General features: G+C 45.5%; 4 protein-coding genes across 4 annotated transcripts; 2 read left to right on the plus strand and 2 right to left on the minus strand.

Annotated features, from left to right (window-relative positions):
- Positions 1 to 624: 624 nt before the first annotated feature.
- On the minus strand, positions 625 to 1,487 carry EDB93DRAFT_1109321 (uncharacterized protein; the record flags this gene model as incomplete). Its single annotated transcript, XM_041447954.1, has 4 exons — positions 625 to 732; positions 780 to 1,024; positions 1,068 to 1,256; positions 1,286 to 1,487. The coding sequence occupies 4 exons, from the start codon at positions 1,485 to 1,487 to the stop codon at positions 625 to 627; spliced, it is 744 nt and encodes a 247-aa protein (XP_041300997.1).
- A 4,061-nt stretch (positions 1,488 to 5,548) lies between these two features.
- Positions 5,549 to 7,679, plus strand: EDB93DRAFT_1257065 (uncharacterized protein; the record flags this gene model as incomplete). The annotated part of the gene is made up of 6 exons (XM_041454050.1): positions 5,549 to 5,808; positions 6,005 to 6,089; positions 6,143 to 6,295; positions 6,349 to 6,774; positions 6,830 to 7,312; positions 7,380 to 7,679. The coding sequence occupies 6 exons, from the start codon at positions 5,549 to 5,551 to the stop codon at positions 7,677 to 7,679; spliced, it is 1,707 nt and encodes a 568-aa protein (XP_041300998.1).
- Positions 7,680 to 10,196: 2,517 nt separating this feature from the next.
- Positions 10,197 to 11,673, plus strand: EDB93DRAFT_1257066 (uncharacterized protein; the record flags this gene model as incomplete). Its single annotated transcript, XM_041454051.1, has 2 exons — positions 10,197 to 10,671; positions 10,922 to 11,673. 2 exons carry the CDS (start codon positions 10,197 to 10,199, stop codon positions 11,671 to 11,673), a joined length of 1,227 nt encoding a protein of 408 aa, XP_041300999.1.
- A 2,466-nt stretch (positions 11,674 to 14,139) lies between these two features.
- EDB93DRAFT_1257067 (uncharacterized protein) lies at positions 14,140 to 14,518 on the minus strand (the record flags this gene model as incomplete). Its single annotated transcript, XM_041454052.1, has 2 exons — positions 14,140 to 14,359; positions 14,415 to 14,518. The coding sequence occupies 2 exons, from the start codon at positions 14,516 to 14,518 to the stop codon at positions 14,140 to 14,142; spliced, it is 324 nt and encodes a 107-aa protein (XP_041301000.1).
- Between the last annotated feature and the right edge of the window lie 799 nt (positions 14,519 to 15,317).

Genomic DNA, 15,317 nt, shown 5'->3' on the forward strand with positions numbered 1-15,317 from the left:
AAGCAAACCTAAAGTTAACCAAACTCGTTGTCAAAACTGTCGCATCTAGAATCCAATCACACATCATACGAGATAGGACAAACGCAAACATTCGGCAAAGGAACTTCTGATCAGAAGTTCACGCATCCTCATTGCACAATACTAGCACAAGGATGTACAAGATCTCTATTCTTTGACGATAAAATAAAAGTACACGATCCATCGATGATCATCCTATTCAACTCCTGAGAGCCCGCTGATCGCTACGTCGTAGATGATATACAACTTATCATAAGTGATCACATTCCGTTCCTCCAAGTCACTCTCCCATTGCATCTTCTGATCAAGTTCCGCTCTAACACTTTCATCGATAGGAAAGCTGTTGGACCTCTGGATGTTCAAAAGCTTCCAACAGCCATAAATTAGTCGTGCCGTTGGTAAGTCCAGGACATGTAGAAGATACACAGGGGGGTTGCTTTTACCGAGAAAGCAGGATCGTCCTTGTCGAATTAGCTGGATGGTATGGCCGCCAAAAAACAAAGTACGGTAAAGGTTTTGGATCTGAGATTCTTCGTCTGGATTCTTGCGCCAGAGTCGGCGCTCCAGACCACGTTTCATGACCGAGTATAAAAGAACAAGAATGAATCACTCCAGGTCATGGTGCACTTCGCGTTTAATTTGAGCTGGTCGAATGTTCTCTTCGTCCGGGAGAAACATCGTGGATAGAAACTCTTCAGCCATTAAAGCAATACCCTGAGGATAACATTTAGTGGAAGAGGTAAGTTGCAAATAATACGTACTGTGATCTCTGCACCAGGAACGGTTTCCTCCAGAAAGACACTTCTAGTGTTCAACTGGCCTGCGGCGGGGGAGAGCGGATGCGATGAGACTACGGTTTCGGTATCTGGCTGTGCCACCGAGGCAAGGTCGAGATCTGCAACAAACCCCTCCCAGCCTTCAGCACAATCCGGACCACCGCCGACAAAGATATTGCCCGGACTCAGGTCTCGATGAAGAATGCCTTGCTCCACGAGTCTTTGATGTCCTGAAAATGGGACGATTCAGGAAGGTGATCAGCGCTAACTGACTGATGCCGAACCTTTGAGTGCAGCGAGAGACTAGAATGAAATCTTTCGTTGTGTCGGCATCCCACAAAGGGCTTTCCGCAGTTTGCAGCACGAGACGATGGAGGGTGGCATCATAGGGAACACCAGCGTTATCATCGAGAATAAGAGAGCGCAAGATGCCAGCCGTAACACAAGCGTGGGTCTTCCTTCCTAAGGACTATAGAAATCATCCCCAAGACTGAGTTCAGCGACGCCTGGAAAATGTGACTTGATGTGCCCGTTGACGTTGAATTCACATTCCTGAGTTTGCGATCTCCATAAAGTTTTCAAGATAACCTCTTTCTTTGGCTTGTTCTCAGCCAATACGGCTCGCCACGTAGCTGTACCGCGACTTAGCAAAGACCATATACGAATGTCTTTCAAGGAAGCGAGCCGACCCATCGTGTCCGATTTCATAGGTAGTCATCATGATAGTATGGGTTGTGAGCTGAAGGATTACTTTATCAAGATTTTGGAGGATGCCGTAATCATCTGAAATGATGACCGCTAACAACCAAGGGAGAATTTATCGCCGTAAATAAACACGCACAGGACATAGAGCTGGAACGGTCGTGCGGCCATGATGAGCCTTGCATAATTAGCACCTTGTGACACGATCATTCTAACAGATGTGGACTTGGACTCTTGGTTACACACGATTTTTTTCAATGGTCCAGGCAATTCCTTCAGCGGTTATCCCGGCATCGCTCGGCAGATGCTTACACACTTATCTGCACAGCGTCACGCCGTGTAGGTCACCTGTTCAGTGCTTTTAACCCTTTGCCTGTTTGGAAACGCGAATCCTCAGTAGACATTCATTAGTCCCACACCAACTTGAAATTGCTGCTTGGGTGGCGATCTGCTGGCATTGGAGATGTGCTATTCATTCGAAGGCACGACCACGCAAGAAGATTTTCAAATGACGATGTCCAGTCGTAACCATTCTGACTATGCGTCAATTTGAGATGGTGAGAATTTCTCCACTCGTTCATCCATACGCCAGGCTGGTCACGAGCCTAGATGTCCAGCACATAAAAGCCAGCCGTCTTCCTGCATGTGATTAGATCTGATTCCATATCACAACAAACAATGCGTTTATCATCTGCACTCGTCCTCGCCGCTGTTGCTACTATAGCCTCATCATCAGTAACTACCACGTCGCTCCATCAGCCCGACGAGCTTGTTACTTGCTAGAACTTTTGTGAAAGTGATGACGTTTGCAAAAAGACTGGCTGTTGGTTTGGCCTCTGCGTGAGTATCGGTAATTTTCCTGGACCTGATAGTACGACTCACCTGCATGGCAGTTCGCCAACCTTTTCTGCATAGTGAGTCGTGTTTCTGCTTTCACATCGGTGCAGTATAGTCATCGGCACTGACGCGCGAGTGATTAGTGATCTCAGAGTTGTAAGGCTGAGTATGAGTTCGATGGGGAACTGCGAGCGAAAATAAATAGATACGAGACGTGTTAGTAGGTAGTAACACGATGAGAGATGAGACTTAGTAGTAGGGAAGAGCACGGGTACGGGTAAACCCGCGGTTTTTCGCTCACGGGTGTGGCGGGTACGGGTACGGTGTGGATTATGGAGACCCGCGCGTACACCGTAGGGATGTTCAATTCTAAAATGTCATTGTCAATGTCGACTTGACCTTACGGCCGTCCTCTCGTAAACTACTTGCGCAGACCCTGAACCTTTCCTGATTTAGCCGCTACCGTGTCGGTTAAACCTTCGCATGGGAGGCATTCTACACCTTATCCCAGAGTATCCTCGTCCCAATCCTCGCTGTATAGAGCCTAGGTTAGCTACCTGAACATTCACATGTACGAGTAGTAATTTTCCTAAACATTTATTCATGATACTTTTGAATCATTGATTTGGGGAAAGATTTAAACATTATTGAGCAATACTACATAGAATGGTTTACTGGGAATAGGATTAGGACGAGGATACTCTGTGAAAAGTAGATTTCGCAATAAACATGAAAAGCTTTGAGTAGTTAAATTGGGCTCTAATAGCAATTGCAAGGAAGGATGTAGAGTGCAGTAGACGCAAGGTTTGACGACTAAATCAGGAAAGGTTCAGGGTCCACGTAAGTATTTACGAGAGGACAGCCGTAAGGTCAAGTTGACATTGACGACGACATTTTAGAATTGAACATCCCTCGTGCATACCCATCGCGGTTTACGGCGTTGGACGGGTGTGGATCCCCGACTTGTCCGAGGGTGTTGAGCTGTCACCATGTGAACTTCGACCGCAGGTTCATCGAGTAGCAATAATAAATTAGAGTGATAATCGACGGCACCGGCTATGCTGATTCGCCAGTGAAATGATCTTGGACAGAAGCAATAAGTTGTGGTACCCAGGTTCTGTATGAGTTAAATGGCCAATAGGTTGTGACAAAATGCAGAATACTACTCACATTCCTCTCATGCGACACTCAAAAAAGGCTGATGAGTCTTCCATCCAATCAAACTCGTCAAACTCGTCTTCCATAGCATCGTCTGTGAAGTCTGCATCAGGAAATTCTCACATTCCTTAATCTCCTTAATCAGCTTAACCTACTTATCTCAAAACTTGTTTGCTCTCTCTCACATTATTTACCTGGCATATTTCATATTTCTCTAGTGTGAAGCATAATAAAACATATATATCGATATACCTCAACATTTCCTTTCTGAATATATTCAAGTTGAAATGTTGGACAAGTAGATCCACCTTTCAACAAGACACTTAAGTGTATTAAGTCTGTTTAAGGACAAATAAAGTAATGTGAGAATTTCCTGATGCTGTCAGCCAGGCAGTTAAGAAGAGACTGAAGAGTGCGGATGTGCTTACCCGTCCTTTGAAGAGAGCGAAAACTGTCTTGCTCCACACACAACCGGTTGTCTCCAGCTTCCATTCGCGCTTTCTTATGCCTTGGTTCCTGGTCTCGCCATGATCTCATAGATACTCCATCAGCAAACTACTAATTTGGTGACAGGTTTCACACGAGTCACAAGCGCACACAGATTGCCGCTCTATTCCATAGCGAGGCACGAGTGAAGGATTAGAGTAAGGTCTTCAGGAGAGCGGAAGACACCGGTAACGTCTCTTGTTTCCGCTCCTCCATCTAGTAGCTCACAGTATCTAATCCTAGTGAGTTTTCTTTTCCCCACCCACCACTCCCTTGGCACCTGAGCACCCTGTTTCCATTGTGCAACGGTGCGCCTCGCATCACACATAGTACCACTGCTCTCGTGGTCCGGATTGATACATCTCTTTGAGACTAACACCACATGCGAGGCTGGCTGCCCACCCTCGCAGCTCACCTGTTTTCTCCTAGGCAGATCTTTGATCGGGGCCAGAAGCGCTGCGTGCATTCGCCCACTCACTTAGTATCCAGTCTTCACCCTTCGTAGTCTCCCCAGAACAAATATATTGACCTATGAAATATTTTCTCTCCCATCTCGCACGTCAGAGCGTCAACCCTAAGATCCACACAAGGTCTCACAGACATCACAGACATCACAAGCATCACAAGGACAGCGCTGGTAAACATTGAAACAATAGTGTGCAGGAGGAGTAAATCAAAATAGTATATACTAGTATGTAGTGCATAAATCAAGTACTACTGGTTATATCACATGTGAAATATGGATCAATATTTGTTAACAATAGTATGATAGTAGTATGACTGAACCTAACTTACAGCGCACTCAGGCTGTACCACATCAAGGACTTGAACCCACAAATGTTGGAATACCACTTTTTTTCCTCTCAATATGCATACACCCTATGTTGAGGTCGGCCGTTAATAGATGCATATTTGCAGCTTCAACGCGACAGTGGTAGAGGTCCACAAGTACCATATGATGCTCCAAGGTGCAATCCGCCAGGGCTTTTTGAGCCTGGCACACTTTGCATCTTGATTTAGCTGCCTCAAGGGCCAGGTCGGAGTGGTCATCCTCTTTGTCAGCTTGGTAAAATGAGGCACAACTTGAATCAAACTCCTGACAATGGCAGATAAGAAAGTGCAGAGGAAATTAGAGCACAGATTAACTCACAAGCTGCACTCCTCCTGGAAAACCATCCTCCTCTTTGATTAAGCATGCCGATCGAGATGGTGAATGATTCGGAGGTCGTTGATTGTGAGTACAGGTGCAGCGGTGTGTTAGTGAGTAGTGATAACTTGGAAAATGATTCAAGTTGGAATATAACGAGTGCAAGGATCAAGAACAAGGTGTGGAATGGTGAGAACTCGAACAAGAAGAGTTTCTGGAATGATGAGAGGGTGTAGAATAATGAGAAGGAGACAGGGCTAGAGGCTCCATATGATGATGAATGTTAAGTTGGAAGCATGTGAATCTCGCATACCTTATGTCAATACCATCATGTCCAAAATGTGGCAAAATATTCATGAAGGAGTCCAGTGTAGCTTGCCACCTTAGCCAGCCCCAAACCTCATGCCATAGCTCTATTCGCAATATGGTCGACATTTTGCAGTTTGCAGAGTTGGTTGAACCATGTCGGCGATCCCTTGATCCTCTCTCTTCTCAGTTTCCTTTGGATCATGACAGGGTTTCATATGACCCTGATCCTGGAGATGGAATGGATTTTGGCATTGGGGGAGACCACTTCGACACAGCAGGAGAGGAACCATCAAGTGCAGAGGAATGGTACGAGGGTGCAGGGACTTGTTACTCTCAGGACGGCACAACCTTCTTGGACATATTCAACGCTGATGAGTATGCAGACTGTAGGAAAGATAATATTTTTTATCCTTTTGCATTGAGGAATGAGTGGGAAGTCACCGATTTTCTTCTTCAGTCCTCCCTCAGTATGGCGGCAATCAATGAATTTTTGGCACTCTCGATGGTATGTAATCTTTTGCACTTGCACTTTTCCTTCTCCTCGCCCTCTTATTGACGATTGCCCTTGCAGATTCGCGAACTCAAACTATCTTTCAACAATGCTAAAGAATTACGAAGCCGTGCCAAGATGCTCCCCAAGGGACCAAGCTGGAAATGTCAGCTCATTACCTCGCCCCATAGCACGAAACACCCGATCCAACTATTCTAGAGGGATCCTGTTGAATGCTTAGAGAGTCTGTTCAGCAACCCCCTCTTCCATGACAAGCTCGACTTTGTCCCTCGTCGTGTGTACACTACTGCAGCGCAGGTTCTGCACGTATATTTGGAGTGGCTGATGGGTGATTTTGCTTGGGATATCCAGGTACATGCATCTGGGTCTCCAAAATTTGCATCATCTCACCATAGGCTCTGCAGAACCAACTACCTAGAGGTGCTACAATCCTTGGGACTGTACTATCTTCCGACAAAACAAACATCACCACTATGACCGGTGCCAGGGTCGCTCATCCACTTCTTCTAGGCCTTGCGAATATCCGCATGTGCACTCGCACCAAACTCTCATCTGGGGCATTCCTACTTACAGCTCTCCTCCCTATCCCACAGTATTTGCACCCAAATCAACAGATGCGAGGCATGCTCGAAGACCGCCTCATACACGAGTGTCTTGTCATTGTCTTGAAACCGTTGATGATAGCAGCCGAGATTGGGATCATGATGTCAGATCCGGTGGGCAACATTTGTCATTGTTACATGCCTCTTGCAGCCTACATTGTCGACACCCCTGAGGCATGCATGCTTACATGGCAAAACTTCTCCATTCACCATGGCATCATATCTCAAGTTCGGGGATGATTTTTGTCATCCCGAATGCACTCGCTCTGTCACACTTGAACAGCTTGTGAACATCAAGGCCGACCCCAATAAACTCAAAGCTTTTTTTGAAGCATGCACTGAATACTGGCTAAATGGTGTTCATACACCTTTCTGGATGTACTGGCTGTATGCTGATCCCTCAGTCTTTCTGACACTGGAATCTCTGCACCACTGGCATAATAAATTTTGGGATCACAACCTTCACTGGTGTCTTGTAGCTGTTGGAGCGCTGGAACTTGATTTTAGATTCTCGATTTTGCAGCCCATCACAGGCTACCGCCACTTCTCTTGTGGAATCTTAAAGCTCAAGCAAGTCACAGCGAGAGTTCACTGTGATGTTCAGTGCTACATCATTGGTTTAATTGCTGGTACAGCCCCTCGTCATTTTGTAACCGCGATCTGTGCCCTTATGGATGTCCAATACATGGCGCAATCCCCTTCTCCTGATGATGACCTACTGACATCTATCGACCAATCGCTCTTGATATATCATCAGAATAAAGATGTCATCATGTCAATTGGGCGCATGGATGGGTACTAAGAAACCAATTGACAACTGGTTCATACCTAAGCTGGAGCTAATGCAGAGCATTACTGCTAGTATGCGTAAAGTCGGTGCTCTCATTCAATGGTCTGCGGATGCCACCAAACACGCTCACATATCTGAAATCAAGGATCCCACACGACATACCAACAATAACGATTACGATCCGCAAATCTGTCATCACTTGGATCGATTGGAGAAGCTATGGCGCTTTGAAATTGCCACGATGCTAAAGAGTCATGTCGTTGATCCTGGTACTGAAACTGAGGATGAGGGGGGCGAAGAAGAGGGTACTGCATGTGATGAAGAAGAACCAACTGATCCATGAACTGCGCTCCTAGAGGAGCTCAATTGTATACACTGTAGCGATGGTCGCGGCACTGGGCTCGGAACCACAGTTTTTCATACTCATGTGAACATCCGAAACATACACGCACATGTCCAACACACTTTCGCACATGTCCGAGCCACTCCGCATCGGACCTTTGGACATCGCATCGGCTGATTGCACTTTGCGCACACTTGTCCATCCGAACTAGCCTCACTAGGTGTGTAGTTATTCCCGTGCATGTTTTCTGACATTCGTACCGCGTTATTACATGTCCGCAGCACCTTGTGTCTTATTACATAGGACATCGGACCCAAGATATATCGCTACTATCTTCGCCTGTAGTATTCCAGAATTATACATACTTACTTAAATACTCTGTAGTGACCCGTAGCAATCATCATCCAGTAGTTAGGAGCTGTTTCCTGACTCTGTGGATTACCCAGAATATTCTCGTAGTTCTTAGTTGCATTGCGAAATATTACCATTCATTCACTGTCATACTCCATCACTCGTTATACTTGCGCATACCGCTCGCAATCCAACACTCGTTATAAAGTTTCTGACCTATTATCGTGAAGTCCGAAAGTCCGAAATCTCGGACATCGCACTTTGGCTTCGGACATTGTATAAGTACCTTCAGACATCATCGGATTACCTTCGGACATCATTTCACAGCATCGGACATTTTGTTATTTGCATTACTGACACATTTTTACTACTAATACCAATTAGCAATCCCTTTAGGATCGAACACACTTGCTCTGCAAGTATATCAGCATAGGTCGTGCTAAGATCTACCTAAACATTGTTGACTAGGTAGTACAATTTCTGCTGAGCCCAGCTGAGATTTACTCTTTACAACGTGTTACTACTAACTATTTCAACAGGGCCAAGGATATAACTACTCTGTCACATCAAGCTAGCATTTACCTGGGCCCGCCTTGAACATTTACCACTGGTAATGTTGCCATTTACCTGAACTTCAATCCAACCTGCACTGGGATAAAACTTGATGACATCTCCGACAATTTCAACCTACTGGACCTCTGCCATGCTCTTTCGGCCTTCTTACAATGTGATATGAGGAACAGAAACATGATCCATGGAGTTGGGGTTCCAAGAAGATCACTTCTTGACCGTCCTCCAATTCTTCCCTTTGATCAAGTTCAAGTATGGCACACTGTTCGCTTACAACAGGTTTCATACCATGATTCGAGTGTTGCCTTACTGGCCCAAACCTTGCACACCTCTCCTTCATCCCCTGAGTGGTTGAAAGGTTGAAGGGATGCTGTACTTGTGAATATTGATGGACAGTATGAATGGCCCCAGTGTCACAACCCAATAACGAATTAACGCTGGGTCAAAGACTAGGACTCAAACTGAGGTTATCGGACAAGAGAGGAGAGGAGCAAGTACGTCTTGGATTGCTACAATGTAGATACAAGAGGTTTGAACTAAGGAACTATCGACCAAGACATGCTACCTATATACAACTATTGAGACGGAGATTGAAACTGAGTTATAACTACTAGCCAATCATAAAAAGAGAAAGGGAATCGTACCATAGAACATCGTAGAATATTAAAGAAGCATCACGTGACCATATCTTATCTTATCGTATCTAATCTAATCTATTCACAATCAAAGAACTCGTCTTCTTCATCAGTTACATCGAAGACACGTGTTGTGGGCGCTAAAGGTATTTCGGGAATAATAGACGCTTTCAAGGTAGGGTTAGGGTTAAGCTTAGGCGCTGTGTATTGGCGTTTAGGAAGATTCAGGAAAGAATAATGGTTTGTTAAAGGTACTCGTGACACCCAGTCTGGGTTAAAAGGTGAGCACTTTTCTACTCATCAATTTGGCCTATATATATTGACCCTCTCAGGACACACCGTCTGCAAATTGCAGCTCATCATGCACCCGATGCCTCGACGAGGTTCTCGTATTGGATGGCAAGATCAGTACCTGTGTTATGTCCATAACATGAAGATTGGCGCAGTTGACCAGGTAACTGGAATGCACATTGTGAAATGTGCTAAGCACGCCAATGGTTCTCCAGTGGGTGATATAGTTCCCCTTCGGCAAGTTCATTCATTCATCAACCTCATTCCTCAATTCAGGGCAGCAGTGGATGTGCGGTTAATGAAAGCGACCTCATCACATCATTCTTCATCTTTTTTTTTGAACAAGTATTTTGATAAGCAGATCTATGATACTCTTTATTACGCTTCACAAGGATAGATGTCTATCTTTTCAATGGTAATGCTATTCTGTGATACTTGTGATATCTGTGCACATCTGTATGCACTGTGAGATCTGTGCACATTTGTGCATATCTGTGCGCGCTGTGAGATGTGTAGCAGCTTGCTGATGGGCCTACCTGGATGGTGAACCTGGTGAACTGTGATAAGGGAGATTTGATCAACACCAAGCAACAAACACCACATTGAGGCCAATGCATGCCACATCCATGTCGCCAATGTTAGCTCAGGTTGACTAGCACTCAATGAAAAAATGCTGTCTAACACTACAGTCTCATCCCTCGTCGACATCGACCGGCCTCTTTGCAATAGAATCAGCTCTATCGGCGTCCCTGTTGGTGAATTGCCATGTACCTTGGACACCATCAAACCCCTCCTCAAGCATGAGCTGCAATCCTGTGTTATTCACGAGGGTGTCAGCAACACAGTTCAAGAGCAGTTCAAGACCTCCATTTTCAACCAAATCGTTCCTCGAACCAAAATTGAGGTAGAAAGCCTTAAATTGATCAAGTACAATAGGCTTGCAGGACCAGATGCATACACTAGCAAGGGATGGAAATTCAACCGCAGAAAACAAGTCAAGCGGACTGAAGAGTGTGACTCAGAGACCGATGGACTGGAGGATGATGAAGGCTCAGCCACAGAGATCGATGGGGACGACAACGACAATGATGATGATGTTGATGATAGTACAGATAATGGCAGTGGCTCAAAGCTCAACTATGAGGGTTCACTCGGGTCGGCAATCCTTGGAAAAGACTGATCTACTCGAAGGGAGTTGGGATGGCCAAGACTTTCAAGCTGGATCGAAGAAAAGACGACGATAGGGTGGTGCATCCCTACCAAGACATACATTCAGCTGGCTCTTTTATACCATACAGTACCACTTGCGCAACTCACTGAAGGACAACATCCCCTACACATTTGCGATGAGGGCACACTACTGAACAGGAGAGTTTTCTACCACTGCTATTCCAGACACTTTCAATGCCCAGAAGCCTGATTTATCCCTGTTCGACTTCGCGCTCCTGAAGGAAAAGAAGTCATGGGCAAATGTCCTGGCCTTCATGGAGCACACCTCCTCTGATCTTTCCAAGAACAGAGGTTTAGCAGTGTATTGGGGGTCAGCAATCAAAGCATATTTGATCATGCGAGAACAACCATGGTGTCGATTCGTACTTGTCTACTCAATCTGTGCGAATATGCTTCGCTCACATTATTTCGACCACTCTGGCATCATCATATCCCTTCCTTTCAACATTCACAAGTCTCCTGGCTCTATATGCCTCTGCGATGCATTAGCTGCCCTCACACTTCCGGATAACCACTACCTGGGCCTTGATCCCACTATCCATATGTGTCATGCTGCGTGCAATGGCACCCATGTCAATCTTGCAGATGGGGCAATAGGCTGGGTGGAAGACAACAAGAAAAATGTCTATTCAATCATGGCTGTGCTGTGGAAGAGCCATGGGTTTTTCTGCAGGGGAACAGTCTGTTATCATGTTAGAAACAAGGAAGGAAAGGAGTATGCTCTGAAAGATTGTTGGGTGGAGGAGTCGTGGGGAATGCACAAGCCAACCGTTCTGAGGATGCTTAAGGGTGTTCCTAACATTGTCGAACTCATTGATGATTGGGATGTTTATTACGAGGGGCAGCCTGATTGCATGGTGTGCATTCATGAGAAATACGACCAGGATCAACAAGACGACACCGCATTCTGTAATTGATTTCACTGGTGTCTTCTCTTGAGCCCTTGTGGGGTACCACTCTCTCAATTTAGCTCTAGAACAGAGCTGATTGTGGCTTTTCGTCACTTTGTAATGGGTGAGTGATATCAACTGCACAGAACATAGACTCGCTAATGAAGATGGATTTTAGCTCACAAAGCAATAATTGAAAGACGAGTCCTACACGAGGACCTCAGTCCCAATAACTTTGTCATACACGATGGCATTGGCTACTTCATCAACTTCAACCACACCGCAGTGTTAGCAGTAAATACGACCAGCACGTATTCACCTGGTACTGTAAGTTTGTTTCCGAAATTCGAGCCCCTTCAGTGACAAATTCCGTATTATATGGGTCACCCAACCTACATAATATCCCGTATAAGATGGGCCAGTGGACTATGGGCCAATGTGATGTATATCCCCGATGTTGATGGATGGGCCAGGGGGAATATTATTTCTGATGGAGATGGGTGGGCCCATCTATGCCAATGTTATATATATGCTTGATGATGTCGGATGGGCCGGGATGAATATTTTTACTGATGGAGATGGGTGGGCCCATCTGGGGAATATGTACAGTAGGATGGACATGTATATTATAGACAGCTAGGCTGAAGGGAGATGAGAGGCAATCATTATTATATAGATGGGTGGGCCGATGTATAGGAATCATTTTGTAGATGGGTGGGCCGATGTAAAGGTACATGGTATAGCCAGGTGGGCCGACATACAGGAATAATTTTGTAGACGGGTGAGCCGAGAAAGCGGTGGAATATTTATTATATAGACGGGTGGGCTGAGGTCATTGTGAATTGTACAGACAGGTGGGCCAAGCGAGCAGTAAAACATTTATTATATCAACGGGTGGGCCGAGAGTGCAGGAAATTATTTATGATATAGACTGGTGGGCCGATGAGGTAATATATTACATAGACGGGTGGGCCGAGGTAGGGAGATATTGTGTAGACATATAGGCCAAGGTATTGGTTTACTATATAAATATATAAAGCACTTGTCTGACATGCACGGATCACCGAGTCCCAACGCCCGAAAATTGAATCCCATGGTACAACATTCATTTTTCAACGAGAAATCACTGTCTCGAATTCCAGATGCCCGATGACCGGAAGCTCCAGACTGGACACTAGATACTCGCAGGAATGTGTGAAATATTGATGTCCTGAGACATATCACTGAGTGCCAAGAGCCGAACCACAAAACTGAAAGTGTTACCACTGACTGATTGAATCACCTAGTGCCGAGTGCCGAAGCCTGAAACCCTGAGGCTGGAAGCGATACACAATATGGAATTTCTTACAAAATTCACTGCATGCCGATCCTAAAACCCTGGAATTCAGCATTGACTTATCGATTCACCGATTGCCGAGACCCTGAGACCCGAGTGCCAAGTGCCAAGACCCGAGGCCTGAAACCTGCAACTTGAAATGAGTGGAAGACTAAATGTTGCAAAATTGTTGACATGAAAGTGTTACTCCCAGAACACCGAAATACAAAACTCAATGGTTGAATCACTGAGTACCAAGTACCAAGTACCAAGTGCTGAGTGCCGAGTGCCGAGTGCTGATGCCCGAAACCTGAGGTTCAAAACACAACACTGGACACAATACACCATATGGTATTTCTTACAAATTTCACGGAGGTCCCATCGCAAAACCACAAAACTTATCAGTGACTTATCGATCCACCGAGTGCCGAGACCCGAGACCCGAATGCTGAGTGCCAAGGCTCAAAGTCCAAAACACGAAATGAATGGAAACACACATTTCGCAAAATTGTTAACATGGAAATATTAGATTGTCTTCAACAGTTTGCCGGAAGTCCTTTGCCAATCCCCGAGCCCAAAACCCAGAAAACCTGTAGAACTCATTATGGGTTTTCTGGGTTTCAGGTTTTGGGCTCGGGGATCGGAAAATGACTTCCGGCAAACTGTTGAAGACAATCTAATATTTCCATGTTAACAATTTTGCAAAATGTGCGTTTCCACTCATTTTGTATTTCGGACTTCAAGCCTTGGCACTCGGCATTTGGGTCTTGGCACTCAGTGAATCGATAAGTCACTGATAAGTTTTGTGGTTTTGCGATGGGACCTCCGTGAAATTTGTAAGAAATACCATATGGTGTATTGTGTCCAGTGTTGTGTTTTGAGCCTCAGGCTTTGGGCTTTGGGCATCGGCACTTGGCACTCAGCACTTGGCACTTGGCACTTGGCACTTGGCACTTGGCACTTGGCACTCAGTGATTCAACCATTGAGTTTTGGATTTCAGTGTTCTGGGAGTAACACTTTCATGTCATCAATTTTGCAACATTTAGTCTTCCACTCGTTTCGAGTTGCAGGTTTCAGGCCTTGGGTCTCAGGTCTCAGCACTCGGTGAATTGATAAGTTACTGATAACAAAGGTAACATTGATTGAAAACATTGCATATACATCTATGACTATTTAATTATGTAGTCATGTCAACATCCTCACCAGAAGGTTCACCCTTCACTTGAACATCCATCTCTTCAACTGAATCATACTCTGGGAAAAGATTTCCCAGATCATCCGGTTTCACAATTTCGCCAGGCGTCTGTGAAACCTCAGGATGAATTTGGTTGAGCTCAAATATGAGTCTGTTGATGGCAGACTCATCCTGGAGGTTGGGGGGGGGTTGGGCTCCATCCCTTCCATAGACAGGTCAATGAGAGGAGGAAGTGTGGATGCGAGGATTGACATCACCGGAGGGACAGGTTGATGAAGCAAAAATGATGTTGCATCACCTTGGGCGTCCGGAAGTGGAAATGTTGGGTTCCGGAGGATGATTTTGCGTCGAAGGCCTTCATGAAGGCATTGCAGGGTGTCAATCTTAGCATCCTGCTCAACAACACGCTCCTCGAGAGTGTTAAGATCGTGCTCAAAGGTTCAATCCGAAGGGCTTGGCTTCAGCTCATGCACTGCGCCCCTTACCCGAGTACGTGCCCCTAACTTCCGAAGGCTAATGGACGATGTCCAGAAGTATTGGATGTTGTCCAGATTCCGATTGTCCGATGTGCGGGAATTCCGGCGGATGTTCGGGAACAGGTGATAAGACTAATCCAGATGATGTCTGAACTAGAAAGGAAACAGCGGAGGACTACCAAAGGTAGAGGCGGAGGTGATAAGTCTATCGGGATCAACCCTAAGACTAGCGGAGGTCGACGAGAGAATAACTCAAGTCAAACAGAGGGGAGAATGAGCAGAGTCTAAGATAATATTCAAACTGAAGATGTACATAGATTCTACAGGGTTTATATACTATGGAGGACTTAATGGAGGACAAGCCAGCGCAGTCCAAAGCTATGCGAGGCTGTGGACGGAGGTTATAGAAAAGTCAAACACTAGTCTATCGAAAATAGTAAATGAACCCGGAGATGAGAACAGAGGAAAATAAAGGCGGAAGTGAAATGAGGTACAGAAAATAATATAGTCTAACTGGAATAGGAATGTACAAAGGGATTAGGCACGGAAGTTAGATGGAGGTCGGATCCGGACATAGATAGAAGTTGGTCGGATCCGGAGGTCCGGAAATGATGTGTGTGATACATCCGGGTCTGGAACGTGGGATATGACAGAGAGCGGCGATTTGAGCTGCACCCTCCCGAA

This window comes from Suillus bovinus (genome assembly GCF_016758785.1).
Source record: "Suillus bovinus strain UH-Sbo-P2 chromosome Unknown EDB93scaffold_152, whole genome shotgun sequence".
Classification (NCBI taxonomy): Eukaryota; Fungi; Basidiomycota; class Agaricomycetes; order Boletales; family Suillaceae; genus Suillus; species Suillus bovinus.